Source organism: Callithrix jacchus, chromosome 21 (genome assembly GCF_049354715.1).
Source record: "Callithrix jacchus isolate 240 chromosome 21, calJac240_pri, whole genome shotgun sequence".
In the NCBI taxonomy this organism is placed as follows: Eukaryota; Metazoa; Chordata; class Mammalia; order Primates; family Cebidae; genus Callithrix; species Callithrix jacchus.
Window position 1 is genome coordinate 50,856,919 of NC_133522.1, and position 18,595 is coordinate 50,875,513.

General features: G+C 44.3%; 1 protein-coding gene across 16 annotated transcripts in view; it reads left to right on the top strand.

Annotated features, from left to right (window-relative positions):
• ADARB1 (adenosine deaminase RNA specific B1) overlaps positions 1-16,979 on the top strand; it is a 139,898-nt gene extending 122,919 nt beyond the window's left edge. For 10 of the 16 annotated variants that reach the window (XM_078358775.1, XM_078358773.1, XM_078358781.1 and 7 more), the window contains 2 exons: positions 11,521-11,699; positions 12,657-16,979. In XM_078358775.1, the coding sequence (XP_078214901.1) occupies positions 11,521-11,699; positions 12,657-12,836 (359 nt within the window). In that variant the 3' untranslated portion in view covers positions 12,837-16,979. The remainder of the gene's footprint in view (positions 1-11,520; positions 11,700-12,656) is intronic. The other 6 variants (XM_078358778.1, XM_078358777.1, XM_078358783.1 and 3 more) reach the window with 1 other exon arrangement.
• The last annotated feature ends 1,616 nt before the right edge of the window (positions 16,980-18,595 follow it).

The window sequence follows — 18,595 nt, forward strand, 5'->3', positions numbered from 1 at the left end:
CTAATCTTTTTCACCGATCACAAACCTAGTCCTTCGTAGAATTGATGGGCTCACACTTGTCATCTCAACACTTTGGGAAGCCAAGACTAATGGATTGCTTGAGCCCCGAAGTTCAAGACCAGCCTAGGAAACATGGTGAAACCTCATCTCTACAAAAAATTAGCCAGATGAGGTGGGGCACACCTATGGTTCCAGCTACTTGGGAGGTTGAGGTGGGAGGATCACCCGAGGCTAAGAAGTCAGGAAGATTGCACCACTGCACTGTAGCCTGGGCAGCAGAGTGAGAGCCTAGGAAAGAAAAAGGAAGGAAAGGAGGGAAAAGAAGGGAGGAAGGGAGGGAGGAGAGAGAGAAAGAGAAAGAAAGGGAGAGAGGCAGGGAGAGAGAGAGAAAAGGAAGAAAGAAAGGAGGGAAGGAAGCAAAGGAAGGAAGGAGAAAAGAATCAAATTACATCTGGGCTTGGTACCTGTATATTTTCCTTTCACTCAGGCAGTGTATTTATTCCTGTCTCAGCAGCAGAAACTCACAGACACCAAAAACTATATCAGCATTGGCTTTCCCAGACTAGCCTTGAGCCAGGTCTCCTGGACATTTACCCTCTCGGAGCCACCCGGGTGTCCACAGTGATGAGCTGTATGGAGCCTGACCTGGGTTCCCTGGAGAGGCCCCGCTGGCTCTGAAAGGTGGTGACAAGTGTAACCGGGGGTACCAATGGCTGGCAAAGCCTGTCTCCCTGATGTCTGCACCTACCCTCGATTCCCTTCATTGCTGGTTTTTTTTTCTTTTTTTAGAATTTCAGTGGCTAACAGTAAAGTGAACAGGAGCTTTTGAATTCAAAGGTCCTAACTTCTAAGCTCACCTTTATTTAAAAGGACACAGTTAAGGTATTTTTATCTTTTTAAACATATAATTTTGCTTCCTTTTTTAAAGCTCAAAACTAAAACCGTAATCCTAACCTGAAACACGTTTATTTTGTTGTGTGTGTGTGTGCTGCCTTGTTCTAGTGCTTGCTACTAGCACGCCTTTAATTTGAGAAAAAGCAATGTAGAGTCTTATTTGAAAGCATGTCTGTCAGAGCACATGAAGGAGGCAGGGATGGGGAAAAACAGTTGTCTTGAGTTAAATTGTACGGCTCCCTAACTTAACCGTTGTGTTTTAAAAAAAACAAAATAGATGGATGAAACTTGATGGTAAGTAAGGTGAAATTGTAACATCAATGTCTTTTGAAGTATTTTGTTGTGTATTGGTGTATGAATTTCTCATGATTTAGAAAATAATATTCCCTCTTTGTTCTCTTCTTCTATACTTGAGGGAAGAGTGCTTTAATTTTAGCCATCATTCATCTTTTATATTCATAGATACTTAAAGCGTTGCATGTGGAATATAGGACACATAGGTGATGCTCATAAATAGTTGTTAATTAGGGCCTTGTTGAATAGTGCTGAGTAAGCAATATCTCATCCATAACTAAAGTCTGCAAAGACAGGATCATTTTGCCAGAGAAGTTCTCCTTTCATCTGATGTGCTTTTCTGACTGCACTGCTTTCTGAGAGAATCCCTGACTTCTCTGTCACCATCTCAGGAGTGAACTGCTTTTCCCACGGAGCAGGCTCCCCAGGAGCTCATGCCTGGCTCACCTTTCCTGCACCATGGCCACCACACGGCTCCCCCTCTTGCTCTAGTTCTCCTTTCTGGGAATGACTCCATCTGGGGTTCCTCATCGCTGTTGGGTTTTCATTTCTCCTTTTGCATCCTGGGATAACAACTTTCTAGTGATTGGAACCGTCTAGAGAAGAGTTTCCTGAAAGGAGTTCAGCTCCCCTGACTGGAAGTGTTCAGATTGGAATGGATGGACATGGTTGTTATGGACATAGTGGCAGGGGATCTGGCTGGAAGGACTAACCCACATGACCTCCAAATGTCTTCTAAACTCAAGATCCTGGGAATGCAATTTGCTTGTTTTAGATTCTCTGTGTGGATGACTGTAATGGGAAAGCACAGCTGCCTGCCTTATCACTGACACCTTTGAAGGCGTTTAAAAATAATAATTGTTATACTTCACTGACTACCATCCCCAGGCCATTTCCCAGGGCATGCATTTGCTCAAGTCAGGAGCCAGATTCTTACATCCTTTGCTGAGTCTGCGCCGCAGTCCTGTGGGCCAGGCTTGTCATCACCCTTCACAGTGGAAGCAGCCGCAGCCGGCAGACATTGCAGGGCTTGCTGCTCATGGCCACGTGCCACTATCCGTAGCACAAGTACAGTTTGAACCCACATCCGACCCTTCCCACCCCAAGCCTTGCCTCCTGTGGTGGACAGAGAGGGCACCAGAGTGCCGTGTGGCTCCCCTGGAGCTGCTTCAGGAAAAGGAGAGCTGGCGGGATCACTGTGAGCCCCTCAGCTGTACTCCACCTGCTGCTCTCCCCCATCCACATCCAGTTAGGCTCTTCTGCCCGTGCAGCTTTCTGGACACGAGCCCACCTCACTGAGGACCGTAGTCTGGGGCTCCTTCCACAGCTGGTATTTTAAAACCTTGAAGTCTCCTTTGAGAAAGGAGTGTTATTTGGCCAGAGGTCCCCTGTGTAAAGCTCTCAGCACCTGGCTGGGGTTAGTGGACAGTTGGGACAAGGCATGTCCGAGCTGGCAGAGAAAGCCTGAGACCAGCCCTGGGGAATGGGCTGGGAGGGTCGGGAGAACCCAGCCATCCTGCTCTTTATGGATTCTCATCGATCGCGTTTATTCCTCTGTCAGCTCAAGGGCTGCCCTTCTTAAGATCATCAGAATGAAAGGCTCAAAGGCGCTCTGCTCTCAGCTTAAATGGCAGGTTGGTTTTAGACCCAGAGGAGCTCAGAGGCTCCCTCCTATGTTGGGTGGCCTGCATCATCCTCACTGGGTGGTGCTGTGCACACTTTTCCTTATGCTTTAACTTGTGCCCAGGTCTTGACTATTTCTTATTTGCAGTATAAAGACCACTTTCAGTTGAGATTGTAAGTACATATTTTCCTCGACCCACTAATAAATGTCTAATAGTTTCTATAACATGAACCCATAATAACCCTAAAATATCTATTGTTAACCGATATGTATGTCATCTACTTTTGATTACCCTACTACATGAGGAACCTATTAGAAAATATCTTTAGGGTAGAAATAAGAAAAAACAACGATGCCAGCTCTTCTGAGCTCTTTAAGTGTAGCAGGTATTGGGCCAATTCACAGTGTCTTTGTATTCTTGCTTTGAAAGTTCTGATCAGCACACTTGATTTACAGCAACAGAGGGTCTCATTACCAGCCAAGTTGTTCTTGCTTTTATTGCTTTCTGCACCATGGCCTGGGAAGAACTCGTTACCCTAGTTCCCTCTTTGCAGCGCAGAAAGATGAGTGTCTCATTGGTGTTAGCCTCCGCACTGCACTGGCCTCAGGGACTCAACAGAAGTATGTGCTCATGACTATTTAGGGGCTTTCTGCCCCAGAAAAAGCATACGGTTAGTATTGGAAGCTCCAGCTATTTTCTTTTTGCCTTATTTCCTCCATTTTTGTTCCAAGATGGGACTTGATTTAACTTAAAATATAAAAAATATTTTGTACTGTTAGGGTCTTACACTTTTTGTTAATTAATCATTTAGTTTTAGTGAAAAATATTGTAATTCCAAGGTTTAAGTGTCATTCAACGGTAATCTTTTATTTTGATGAAGAGAAATGGAATTGCAAAGGAAGATAATATAAGCATTATCCACTTGTTTATGAAAGATTCAGTTCCATTATGGTCAGAGATTCCCCAACAGTTTAAGTGGACACCCACTCCTCTAACCATCCCCCCGCAAAAGAAATCCCTCCTGATTCTGTCTGCTTGAAGGATATGGCCTTGAACATGCTCCTGGGGCTGCTGCCTCTACAGAGTGACAGCTCAGGGACCTGCAGGAACTCAGAACGTACAGGCAGGTGCTTGCTAGAGGGAGGGCAGGTGTGCTGGACAGCCACCAAAGACCTCAGTTCCACTGTGCCACAGGAGAAACCTGAGCATATGGTAAAAACTATCCCAGCAGCAATCAGCAAGTGCAGGAACAGTGACCTCAGGAGGACATGAGGCTCCTACCAGTGCCTCTGAGGGGGCTAGCCCAACCCTGTGTGTGGTTAGGGCACACCTGACCACCACAGAAGGATGGTGCTAGAGCTCTGGGTTCTTGGGATGAGGACATGGTCTTGGCTGATTGTTTTCCTTCAGGCCTTCCCCAGAATTGAATGCACATCAAAGAAACAAGCAGAAGAAACCATGCCAGTTACTAGTATTGAATAATTTTTACTTATAAAAATTTTATGGATTATCAAACTTAGGAGGAAAATAGGACAAAAGAGAAAGATTTAGATGAGAAATAGGACAACAGAGAAAGTTGAAACAATTTAGAAAACAGAGAGAAATAACTAATGATAAACCTTATTTGTATGTTATTTAGTAAGTGCTGAAGTTCTAGAAAATAGTAACTAATTTTTTTAGTGTGCTGTGGGCATGATTTGGGGTGTCAGGATTTTGCAGTGAACAGGGCAAACAAAATCCCTTCCTCGTGGGGCTTTTGCTCTGATGAGGGTAGGGGAAGGTGAAGTCAGATAAATCTCAGATAACATGGAACAGAAAGGCAGAATTATGAGAAAGCCTTAAGAGACATGAAAAGCTATTCAGAAGGCCCAATATCTATTCAGTCACAGTTTTTAAATAGGCAGTAGGGAGGAGGAAATAGCAGAAGAAAAGTCCCCAGTTCAGAGGAAAACCACAAGTGCTTGAATTAAGTGGATGCACTGAGTACTGAGCAGAATTAATGAGAAAAGTCCATGCCCAGCACCTCCCTGCAGTTTCAGAAGACCAAGGCAAAGGGAAGATCCTGAAAGCTTCTGAGTGACCGGCAGTACATTTCAGATTTATATAACCCTTCCTAGGACACCAGAAGTTAGAATGGAGTTATGAGATGACCTTCCGGTTCTAAAGAAAATACTTTTATTGGAGAATTTCCTACCTAAACAAATGTTAATCAAGCATTGAGACAAAGCGGTAATTTTTAGATAGTTAAAGATTCAGAAGACATATGCTTTTGGAGAAAACGCAATGACTTGAGGATACTCTAGCAAAATGAAAAAGACATCTAAGAAAGAGAAAACTTGAATTTAAGAAAGAATGCCTTATAAATCCAGAGTATAACTGAGAAGGGTAACTCAGCAGCACAGCTGAAAAGGAACTGTTCCACATTAAAGGAGAGATTCATATTAGACAATGCTAAAAGGAATATTTTTAGAAGAAGATGAATTTATTTTTAATGAACAGCCTAACTGAGAAGCTGAGTGCTCTGAATAGGAGGGTAACAGCAAACACTTCTGTTGTGGCCAAAAAAAAAAAAGGTAAAGAAGAGTGGAAACTCCAGGGAACATGAAAAAGCGATTCAGGAAAGGAGTGGTTCAGACATGAAGCAAACAAAACTAAGGCCTGATTTTGAACAACCCTTGAGAAACGGGACAAAGAGACTCCAGTGTAAGTTTGTGCTGAGCGGTGTGCTGAGCGGCACAGGCACGGTGCTGGCATCAGCACTGTTTCCCCTGCAAAGTCCGTCACTTTAAAAAATTTAAAATAAAAAGGCAAAAACTTCTAGGATTATTAGATCAGATAAGAAACGAGAACTTAAACTACTGACTATTTAGATTACATGTATCAAAAATGGTGACCTGGAGCCCCACTCAAACTTAGGAGATGATGGCCTTGAATTAATGGGAAGGAATAAATGAATTAAGCCTTCATTTTCCAAAATTGGGAGAGGAAGCAACAATAAAGCTAAAGAGGAATATAGGAAGAATGAAAGAAATAGAAGTGAGAAAGAGAGAGGGAAGGAAGGAGGGAATAAATGGTATAGGAAAGAAGAAAAGAGATGAAAATTAGTAAAACTGGCCAGGCATCGTGGGTCATACCTGTAATTCTAGCACTTGAGGAGGCTGAGGCAGGTGAATCACCTGAGCTCAGGAGTTCAAGACTAGCCTGGCCAACATAGTAAAACCCCATCTCTACTAATAATACAAAAAAATTAGCCAGTTGTGGTGGTGTACACCTGTAATCCCAGCTACTCAGGAGACTGAGGCAGGACAGGTGCTTGAACCCAGGAGGCAGAGGTTGCAGTGAGCCAAGATTGTGCCACTGCACTCCAGCATGGGCAACAGAGTGAGAGTACGTCTCAAAAAAAAAAAAAAAAAAGTAGTAAAACTAAGAGGCGTTGACTTCAAAGAACAATAAAACAGTTATACCACTGCCAGGGCTATCTAATGTACTAGCAGATAAAATAAAAGTAGCAAAGTAGAAATTGAGGGATAGCCACAGACAAGGACCTGCCTCAGCCTCGCAAAGTGCTGGGACTAACAATGATCCACCATGTCTGACTCCTGTAGGTTTTTTTTACAGATGCCTTTATCAGCTTAAGGAAGTTTTTTTAATTTCTAGCTTACTACGGGTTTTTAATCAAGAATGTATGTTGGATTTTGTCAGTTGCTTTTTTTCTGCTCTTAGATGACTGTTTTCAGTCATGTGATGTGGGATGGTAGTCCCAGCTGCTTGGGAGCTAAGGCAGGAAGAGCACTTGAGCCCAGGAGTTTGAGGCCCTCCTGGGCGATGTAGTGAGACCCCATCTGAAACAACAGCAACAAAAAATGAGATGAGCATTTGGCTCATTTTTCAATCTGCTAATGGTGACATTAAAAAGAAAAAATAAACCAACCTTGCATCCCTGGGTAAACTTTATATGGCTATTATGTGTTATTCCTTTTATATATTGTTGGATTCCGTTTGCTAACATTGTCTGTAGAATTTTTGCATTTACAGTATACTTGTCTTCAGGGATATTGGTCTGCAGTCAGTTTAATGTCTTGGTCAGGTGTAAAATGAGCTGAGATGCATTTCTTTCTCTTCAGTTTTCTGGAAGAGTTTGCTTGGATTTGGTATTATTTCCTTAATGTATGGTTGAATTCACCAGTGAAGCCATTGGGCCTGAAGTTTGCTTTGTGAGAAAATATCTAACTACAAATTATGTTTCTATAATAGATTTAGGACTGTTCATATTATCTGGGTTTTTTTTTTTTTCTTTTTTTCTGAGTAAGCTTCAGTAATTTGTCTTTCAGGGACTTTGTCCATTTCATCTGATTTGTCTCATGTATTGGCATATCTGTGGTAACCCTCATGATCCTCTTATCCCATATATTGATGGTTTGTATCCTCTCTTGTTTTTTCTGCTCAGTCTAGCTAGAAGTTTATCAATTCTATTCATCTCTAAGTGCCAACTTTTAGGTTCAGTGATTTTTGTCTTTTGTTTTATATTTCAATAATTTTTACTCTGATTTTAATTATTTCCTTTGTTCTGCTTACCTTGTATTTCAATTGCCCATCTTTTTGTGGTTTTTAAGGGGCCAGCTGAGATCATTGTTTTAAGACCCTTTTTACTGCTTTTGTAGCATTTAAAAATTATATGTTGTGTTTTTGTTTTCATTGATATTAAAGTACTTTGTTCCTTGGATTACTTAAAAGTCTGCTACAAAATACTAGAGCTTTTACAGAGATCTTTCTGTTGTTGGTTTTTGAGTTCCATTTAATGACTTCAGTCCTTTTAAATTTGATTAGACTTGGTTTTATGGACTAGAATATGATCTGTCTTTGTATGTGTTTCACAAAACTTGAGAACATGAATCTGCCACTTTGGGGTAGAGTGATCCATAAATGTTAATTAGGCCAAGTTGTTTGATTATATTATTTATTTTCTTTTATATTCTTATTGAACTTCTACTTGATCTATCAGTTATTGAGAGACAGGATGGAAAAATCTCTTGGTTATAATTGTACATTGTCTATTTCTTCCCCTTTTTTAGAGTTTTTACTTCCTGTATTTGTAGCTCTGTGATTAGATGCATAAAAATGTAGGGACTGTTGGTTTCTCTTAATAAACTGACCTCCTTTATCATTATAAAATGACCCTCTTTATTTCTGGTAATCATGTTTGTTTTGAAATTTGCTTTGGGATTAATATAATCTCTTCAACTTTCTTTTGATTAGCGTTAGCACAGTGTATATCTGTCCCTTTAAACTACTCTATATTAAAAGTATGTTTCTTATGGCAGCATAGGTTTGGATCTTGCTCCCCTCTCCCACCATGGACAGTCTCTGGCTTTTCACTGAGGTACTTAGACCATTTACATTTATTGTGGTTATTGATATTAGGTTTGAATCTCATCTTGCTACTTATTTTCTGTATGTTTCATATGTTCTTTGTTTACTTTTTCCTCATCTTCTTACTGCTTTTGCCTTAATTGGGTGTGTTTGATGATTCCATGTTGACTCCTTCTTAACTTTAGAGCTGTAGCTTTTGTTAATTTACTGGTTGTTTTAGGGTTTACAGTACGCATTCTTAACTTACCACACTCTACCTTCAAGTGATATTATACTACTTCACATACAGTAGGAGAACCTTACAACAGGATACTCCAATTTTTTCACTCCCAGCCTTTGTGGTATTGTTTTCAGACACTTTTGCATATATTTTAAAAATTCATATTACATAATTATTTTTGTTTTAATAATTATCTTTTAAAGGAATTTATATAAGAAGAAAAAAGCTCTTGTGTATTTATCAATGTAGCTGTCGTTTCCAGGGCTCTTCATTCCTTTGTGTAGATCTAGATTCCATTTTGGTATCATTTTTTCTTCTGGCTGGAGGACTTCCTTTTTTATATGCTCTGTTGCGCAGGTCTTCTGGTGATGAATTATTTCAGCTTTGGTACGTCTGGTAAAGTATTTTGCTTTCATTTTGAAGTGTATTTTGCTGTGTGAATGTATTTCTGCTGGAATGGCAGGGTTTGTTTTCTCCCTTAAGTGCTTCCCTGACTTCTTGTTTGAATTGTTTCCAGTGAGAAATGTGTTGTCTTTATTTCTCTGTGTGTTTTTTTCCTCTGGGTTTGCTAAAGGTTTTCCTTTAATACTGGTGTTAAACAATTTGTTCTGTTGTGCTTTGGTGTAGTTTTTTTATGTTTCTTTTGCTTGGGATTTACTAAAATTCTTTAATCCATGGGTTTGTTGGTTTCATGAAATTTGGAAAATTTTTATTTGTCGTTCTTTAGATATATTTTACTTCCCCCTTCTCTCTCCTTACCTTCGTGAAATCTAAGTACACATATTTCAGCCTACTTAAACCTGCCCCAGGTTTTCTGTTCTTTTATTCTTTCAGTCTCTTTTCTCTCTTCATGTTTCATTTTTGATAGTTTCCGTAACTATGTCTTTAAGTTCACTAATCTTTTCTTCTGTGGTTTCTATTCTGTGGTTCGTCCCATCAAGTGTATTCTTTATCTGCTACACTGCAGTTTTCATCTCCAGAAGTTTGGCTTGGTCTTTTTATGTCTTTATGTCTGTATCTTCTATATGTGAATGTCAAGCACTTTTCCCTCTGATTCTCTTCCCAGCCTTGAGTAATATGCACCCTCTGATCAGTGCTCCACAGGATATTCAAGGCCCCCCTCTGCATATCCAGGGTTCACTCTCTCTCTCTGCGTTTTTCTTGCTTCTGGTACTCTGTCTTATGAAATCTGGCTGACTTGTTTTCCCTTGACTCTCAGTTAGTGGGGTCTGCTCCACCTGCCTGGATTCCTTACTCTGAACGGTAAACTGTTCTGGCAGTAAACTGTCATCTGGGTTTTCATATCTCTCCAAGGGAAGGGAGAATGGTCATTGAAAGCAAATGAGCATGGTGACAGGGGTGGAGGTGGCCTCCACAGGGCATGAAGGGGGTTGTGCTCAGTCATCGGAGAGTGCCATGTGCTGTCATGGCCAGTGGGCTTGATGACTCAGTGTCTGGCTTCAGAATATGAGTCTGCTCATCTCCTAAGCAGGTTCTAAAGAGTCATATCATAAATGAGTTTTGATTTGGGTGGCCTATAACATCCATGTGGTATGAATTATCAAGCTCAGTATCTGAGCGGAGAGACATGTATTCAATTCCCAGTTATCTATGTTTCTTTAAAAACTTTAAACCCAGCAAAATTAGCCTGTGATTAGTTAAGATGAGACAGTTTAAATACAGTAAGAAAACAAATACAAGGGTATTTCCCAAAGTTCATAAAGTTAAAAGATAAAAGTTTTTTAAAAGATACAAACTTTATTTCTCAACATAAGCTCCATCAAATTCAAGACATTTTTATAAGCTCTAATCCCAGCCATTTAGATTGTCCCTGAAAAACTGAATGTCTTGGGAATTTAACCATGTTAGTACGGGCATTTTTACATTATTAGCTAAAGAAAAATGGTGCTTTTTAAAGAATATTTGAGATTAGGAAACAAAAAGAAGTCAGGAGCCAAATGAGGTGGATTTGCACCCACCATAAGGTGGATGCCTCATGATTTTCCATCAAAACCCTCACAAAGTTGACCTTTTTGATGAGAGGAGTGAGTAGGAGCTTTGTGAAGGATGCTGGTGAAGCTTCCCCAGGGGTTTTTCTGCTAAAGCTGAGGCTGCCTTTCTCAAAACACTCTCATGATAAGTAGATGTTATCATTCCTTGGCCCTCCAAGTGAACTCACCAAGCAAAATGCCTTGAACATGCCAAAACGTTGCCATGGTCTGTGTACCCATCTGCCTCTGGGTAGCCTTTTTTTCTTAAGTATGCATTTTCTTCAGGATTGAAAATGCTTGGTAAAGCTGTTTTTATCTCCTGTTTGATGTTTGTTCTTGCTTCAATTTTAGCAGAAGTCATGTAGCTCTGATAGAAGCTCTTTTCAAACAGACGTCTTGATCTTCTTATGCCTCAAACTGGATCCTACTCAGGCATGTTTCAGAAAGTCAGTACAAGTTTATTTCAAAACAGCTTTGAAATCCATGAAGTTTTTTCATTGTACACAGGAAAAAGTTCTGTGAACTTCTTCAAGGCTCTTGTGAACCATTTCAAGACACTTGTTAACAATTGGAGTTTCCTGTTGCATTATGGGTGTCACACATGCAAAGCCACGTGACCTGAACGTGCCTGGCCTCTCAGTGGCAGGGGAGCATGTGCAGGGCATGAGCACCAGACATGGGTGCGACCCTATAGGGAGCAGCACCCACCTGCGCAGCCTCATTGGACCCTGCATTAGTCTCAGAAGTGACTCCCACCCATCCACCCTCCCTCAGGCTGCTAGGGTTCTTAGCTCCATCAGAGCCAGAGTCAGCAAAAACACACTTGGCAGGAAGTCTCATCATTTCAGGTTTCTGTCAACCTTCTGCCCACCTGCCCTGTCAGACAATTGCATACCCGTGGGTCAGTTCTGCTTTCTCAGCACTACTCCTGTTCTGGTGACAGTGGAAGGGTGTGAGGCACGGCCACAGCAGATGCACACCCAAGTCTGCGTACATTCCTCGGCAGGCAGAATTTCCCCACCACACATGTCTGTGGCCACGTCTGAGCACAGTGTGCTGCACCTGGCTGCTCCTTCCCTGGAGTGAATGTGGGCTTCGCACTACCTTCCTGTGCCTTCTGTTTCAGGCATCAGCAATGCAGAAGCACGGCAGCCAGGAAAGGCCCCCAACTTCAGCGTGAACTGGACGGTAGGCGACTCCGCTATTGAGGTCATCAACGCCACGACAGGGAAGGATGAGCTGGGCCGCGCGTCCCGCCTGTGTAAGCACGCGTTGTACTGTCGCTGGATGCGTGTGCACGGCAAGGTACTGAGGTGCCCTCACCGCGATGCGCCGGCTCCACCTCCCCAATAGCTTGTCTGTCCTCACACCCATCGTTCCTTAAACTGTTTCATGGTCATGCCACCATGCACAGCTTCCTAAAACCATCACTGGGAAACCTTTTATTCTTTCCGATTGTTTTAGCCTAGAAGTGTGGCCACGTTCCTCCAACCTTAATGCCGTCTCGAAGGCGGCTCTCTCCTCCCTGCTGCAGGGCCAGACTCCCTGCCAGACCACTGTGCTTGGTGGAAATGTCTCTTACTCCCAGATATTGAAAGTCATATGCAAAACGGAGGGCCAGTCACCCTGCTGTCCCCTCCTTCTCAGCAACACAAAAATTGATTGGAGTCTGACAACCCTCCATGAGAGCTTTGAATTAGCTATGGGGCCCCTTTTTCCCCAGGATAAAACCTTATATAGTAAATCAGGATGTTACTAGTGTGTATTTATTCTTTAATCAAGTAGGTAGCATCTGTTTATTCTGAGACCAGCATTGTGCACTGGCATGGCTGATACAGCCAGAAGTGACAGTTTGCCCGGGAGGGTCCTGTTCACACAGGGGCAGCACCTAGGCCAGCTGCTCGAAGTCCAAGGTCCACACAGAAAGGAGTCAGCAGGGAAGGCCTCTGAGGTCAGCAGGGTGATAAGACACACATAACATCAGTGACTCTTGGTGGTTTCCAGAAGCACCTCTTCAGAACTCGGGGGTCTGTAGCTGCCTGTTTGACCAGCAAGACTGGAACTTGGTGCTGATAACTCAGCCCTTAGGAGACGCGCGCCTTGTCGTGTGTGAAGCCATTCCCTTGGCAGAAAGCGCCTTCCTCTGGGTTGCTTTCCCCTGAGAAGCCAATGCAGTTCGAAAGGCCATTTTTCTGGCATCTTCGGTATTACTTTCATCAGTTACTGCTTCCACAGCTGAATTTGTTTTTTATCCCTTCACAGGTTCCCCCCCACTTACTACGCTCCAAGATTACCAAGCCCAACATGTACCACGAGTCCAAGCTGGCGGCAAAGGAGTACCAGGCTGCCAAGGCGCGTCTGTTCACCGCCTTCATCAAGGCGGGGCTGGGGGCCTGGGTGGAGAAGCCCACTGAGCAGGACCAGTTCTCACTCACGCCCTGACCCGGGCAGACGTGATGTGGGGTACAGGGGGTGTGGGCATCCAGCGTCGTCCTCCAGAACCTCACATCTGAACTGGGGGCAGGTGCATACCTTGGGGAGGGAGTGGGGGACACAGGGGACCACCAGGTGTCCACTGTTGTCCCCAGCATCTCACATCAGACCTGGGGCAGTACGCAGTGTGGGGAGGGGACAGGGGTGCGCTGGGGCCCGGTCTCGCCACCTGGCATCTCTCTGCCACAGTATTTCCCCTTCTGAACCGTCCAGTGACTGCTTTCAATCTCAGTTTACGTTTAGAAGTTGAGTTCTACCGAGTAGGGCTTCCTTACGTTTAGGAAAATAGAAATTACTTTGTGTGAAATTCTTGAATAAATAATTTATTCAGAGCTAGGAATGTGGTTTATAAAATAAGAAGTAATTATGTATGTCAGGCCACTTTTAGGCCACATTATTTTAACTGCAAAAAAGCATCTATATATGGAGGAGGGTGGGAAATAGAGGTAGGAAGTAGTAACCTAAAGGAAATTGCCACATGTCTGTCTAAACTTAGGTCTCTTTTCTCCATAGGTACCTCCGTGGTTAGTTTCACACACTAGGTTTTAACAGTCTGTCCCCGAGGAGCAGACTCCCAGCATGATGTAGCGTGGCCCTGTCACGCACATGGGGTCCCACAGCGGTGACTGTGTGTCCTGCGGAGTCATGACCCAGGACCCTGTAGCCCTCAGCCTCCTCTAGAAGCTTCTGTACTCATTGTAGGATCAGATCATGGAAAACTTTTCTTAGTTTATTCTAAGTAATCACAGGTAAAACATGGCCAGTAACCCAGGCTGGCCATTAATTCGGGTTTTTTAAACGATATTTAACTTTTCTGGACTAGAAGGAATCAGGAGGGCTGCTGCACAGTTCCCGGCCTAAGTTCCCTCTCTTCCTTACTCCAAGTCGAATGGATATGAGTGACTGCGCAAAGACCTTCACAGGATGGAAGGAGAAGTATTTCAGTAGATATTCATTCCTGGAAAATGCCGTAGAAGGCATGTTTTTTAATTATTGTTTCCAGCTTTGTCAAAGACATGTTGGAAAAATTAAAAGCATCCAGGTGAGAGCTGGTGAGACCAGGTGCTGCTGGCATAGTGTAGACCAGATGCTGACGGTCTCGACAGGGGTGCTCAGGGCTGCTCGGCACCCACAGTGCACAGGACGGCCCCATGGCAGAGGGAGCCAGCCCAGGAGGTCAGGAGCGCAGCAGGCAAGGGCCCTGTGTAGACCACCTCCACCCAGCTCAGAGATTTGCACCAGTTGCCTTGTTGCCTCCGCTCAGGATGAAAGAGGAGCCAAGAGAAGTGCTCTGCCCACCAGTGCAGTGCCCAGCTCCAAGGCTCTGGAGGGTGCTCAGGTGGGTCTCCTGGGCCCATGGGCAGAGATTGGTGCAGACCACCCTACAGCATACATTTGCCACAGCGAAGTCCAGGGTGATGACGCCTGTGTGTCCATGATGGGCCTAGGAAACCAGAACAGGTGCAGAGGGGCATCCTCCTCCCCCTAAACCCAGTGAGCTCAGACCTGAGAAGTGAAGCGCCACAGCTTTGGCGGGGTGTGCACCTCCCGATGTCAGGAGCCCTATCTGTGTGTGGCCACACAGATCTCATCCCAGCATGGCAGGAAGAGGTGCTGCTTAAGGCTCATTGTTGGGGATACGACCAGGTTCAGAGGCACGAACTTCTGCCCCACACCAGCCTTCTCCTCTACCGAAGAGGGTAGTTGTCTCCGTGAACCAGTCAGAGTGGGCATTACAGGCCCCTTCATCACAATAGTGGGGTCTTGTTTAGGCAGATTGTGTGGGGGTTTCTGTACCTGCAGAAGGAAAGAGGTCTTCGCTGGCCTTCCCCCAAGCAGGCTCTTGCACATTATAGATAAAACACCTTGTAAGTCTGTGCATTTTTATTCTTGTCTTGATAAATTGTATTTTTTTCTAATGGGGATTGGGAGATGGACTTAGTTTTTAAAAATATGTGGATTTTGGTTACAAAGTTTACTGTTAATATATTCCATTTACATACAAAACTACCCAGTATGTCTGGCTTTACTCTTCTGTCAGGAAATAGCTAAAATGAGCATGATTGCTCCCTGTACCACCCCAAATAAGTGAGGGCCTCACCATGTGGGACCTGAGCAGGTGCCTTGAGACCCTAAGGTGCATCTTTCCTGGGTGGACAGGCAGGCACAGGGCATCCCACCCCAAGCCATCCAGGCAGGAGGAAGGCAGCCAAGGCAACTGGGTTCAGGGAGGCCTGGGCAGGGTAGCTGCGGGGAGGAAGCTGATGTGTAGGGGCCACTCTCCTGGCCAGGGGACCAGAGGCTGTGCAGTGCTCTTGGGACAGCGCATCTGTAGTCAGAAAAAAAAAACAAGAAAGCTGGCTCCTCCCTGAGACAGATGAGGAAACTTAGCACTTTAATCTCCCTTGAGAGCGCTCATTGTGCATTAGACTCTAGCTGTTGCATTGAGGTGTCATTTTGCATCCCATGTCCTTGATGTGGGTTTTAGAGACTTAGCAGAAAATTTGGCACAAGCAGGAACTTGATTTTTTTAAGAAAAGTCTTAAATTTTGAGGACATTTTGACAAGTAGGGGAAGAGGGGGCTTCTGTGTTGTTTCGTTAGCTAAACCTGAAGTATTAATTCCACAAACACACTGTCCCTCGGGACCACTCAGGTACAGCTCTGCCAAGGACAGAGTCCTGCTGTTGGGAGGTCAGTGCTCCAAAAGTCTCAGGTGGGTGGTGTGTTCTGTGCCATGAGGAGTGAACGGTCGAGATGGATGTCACCACTGTCCTCTGCACTCATCACCCGGTCATACGCCAGGCCCACCTCTTCCCAGCAAGGGATGCCAAAGAACTGCAGTTGTGATTCTGCATCTTCATGTAACTTTTCATCTTCTTTTCCTGTTTTGGAGAATGTTTTGTCATTAAAAGCATTACTTTAAAGTGTACTAGCCACTATCTCACAAGGCATGGATATCTCTGGATTTTTTTTTTTTCAAACAACTGTATTTATCTCCAGGCTGTGGAACTGCTGCTTTCTTCATGAAGACAGTGTCTCTCCCTGTAATCTCACACAGATACACTGAGGAGGGGACGGCTCCGCCTTCACACTGTGCACACATCTGAGGATGGGATTAGCGAAGCGGTGGAGACGGCACACCCGGATCTGCCCATGTCTCAGAGCATGGCAGTGGCTCTTTTTCCTTCTAAAATACTTTACCCCAAAAGCAGGTCGTCTGCCCCAGGCGTAACTTTATCCAGAAAAAGAAGGAAAATTGGCCATCTTTCCCACCATTAGATTCTGTGAAATTACACACTCGCCCAAAAGATTCCTTCTTATCAACCCCACGCTGTGTAAGTGGAAAGGGCAGAGTGTTTGTGTACCGTGTGTGTCCAGTTTACAGCGTCCCTGCCCCTTAGCGTGTTGTGTGACAATCTCCCTGGGTGAGGAGTGGGTGTACCCAGGCTCAAGGCCGGTGGGTCACTCGGTGCCTTCCGTGTGAGTTCTGGTGTTCACTTGATGCCGGGGAATAGAATTAGAGAAACCTCTGACCTGCCGGGTGCCAGGGACCGGTGGAGGTGGCTGGCAGATCCGACTTGACCATAACTTTTATTTGTAAGGGGTGTGTTGGCTTTTTCAGTCTCTTGTGCAAAGTCTCCTGTCTCTGGCAGCACCGTCTGCACTTTTGTGTTTACTGTTTGAAGGGACGAGTACTAAGCCCCAAGAACACTTACTTTGGCGACAGCATAAGCTGATGGTGTGTGAGGAGCCGGTGGGCCACTAAACGTGAATGGAGCCGTGAAAAGCACAGTCTATGAACCTTCATGGAGTAAGCCCCTAAAGCTGTTTGCTTTGTCAGGCTTTAGGTTACATGCTTTTAATTTGATTTTGGAATCTGGACACTTTCTATGAATGTAATTCGGCCAAGAAACTTGTTGCTAAGATGCAATCCTCAGTGTTCTCTGTATGTATATTTGTGTATACACCACACGATACAACTGCATGAGCTTCCTCTCGCACCGAGACCAGCCGGAACTGAGCATGAGACGCTGTCGAATACAGACAAAGGATTTGACATGTTCTCAATAAAAAAGAAAATGTTTCACTACTCTAGTGTTGCTGAGATTTTCTTTTCCTTTCAAATTATTTCTGCCCTTGACTCCACTAGCAGACCCAGGGATGGATGCTAACGTGCATAACCTGAAAGGTGGCTATGTGCCCCCCGAGAGCTGCAGGTCCAGCTCCACCTGATCTTGTCACCTGCTGTACCTGCACCAGTGCTACTTGCGTTTCCCCAACTTGGGACAGTCTCTCCTTGGTCGCCTCCCCACCCCCCATTAGATTGAAAGCACCATACAAATAAAAAACAGCACTATTACAGACAACTTGGTTTTCTCATTTGCATCAATTTTGAAACTATTTCATTTTTCCCACAATAAAAATGTTAAAATATGTTGCAGCAAAAACAAGCTTCAGAGAAAAGAATGGAGGGAACCCTCTCAATGACAAGTGAATCCTTAGGATAGCAATTCTCCGGGAGCTGCCTTGGGTGCTACACTGGATGGAATATTCAGACTCAGTATTCTGTCATGGAATTGGGGAAATGTCCTGAGTTTTACCAAGTAAGATGAAAGTTTTGCTTTTTACAAGACTGTAGTCTCATGAATCTCCTGGAGCGTGACTGTAAGTATTGAGGTTCTTGAGCATTTACTCAGTCCACGTGTAATGAAGGCCAACCTGGATTGCACTGTTTCAGCTGCTTGGAACAAGTTGGTGAACACAACAGAGACTGAGTCCCCCAAATAGCTGCTGCTCTGGAGGAAAGCAAATAAAACTAAACACACCAGATGCCAGTGTCAGGAAATGTGCCTGGGAAGAAAGAAAAAGCAGGTGAGGGCTGAGTGCTGTGGCTCATGCCTATAATCCCAGCACTTTGGGAGGTCAAGGTGGGCAGATCACAGGTCAGGAGTTCGAGACCAGCCTGACCAACATGTTGAAACTCTGTCCCTACTAAAGATATAAAAAACGAGCTGGATGTGGTGGCAGATGCCTGTAATCAGGAGAATCGTTTGAACCTGGGAGGCATAGGTTGCAGTGAGCCGAGATTGTGCCATTGCACTCCAGTCTGGGCAACAGGGCGTGACTCCGTCTCCAAAAAAAGGAAAAGAAGTAGGTGAGGATAGTGCAGTCGGGTGGGTTGCAATGGTATGTACTGGGATCAGGGTGGGCCTCACAGGGAAGGCTTGCCAGGCAGATGGTCAGCCAGAGGGAGCACTGGACCAGGCGTTGGTGTGCCAGAGGCTGCAGCACCAGGAACTTGGCCAGCCACTAGGCGAACACAGCTGTTATTTACAGTTACATTTTATAAACTTAGAATTATATTAAAAACAAAAGTAACAAATACTCAAAACTCATCCCTTCCTACTCTTTGCTGCATTTTACTACAATCGGTGTTCTTGCTGTGCGCATACTCTACAATGGTGGGCTGTATTTGGGGACTCACACCAGTAGCCTGGAATCAGTTTTGGTGGGAGGTTTCACACCTACTCACAGACATCGTGACTCGGGGCTTGATTCACTGTTGTGATTGTCTCTAGACCAAGAAAGTGGTGGAGGAAGATGCGCATCATACTTAAAATGTAGCTTTTGCATTGTGAATGGCACAGAAAATTGGAGAAATCGTCTCAGCCTCTGGAAACTATTATTGCTGAAGCGAAGAAGTCA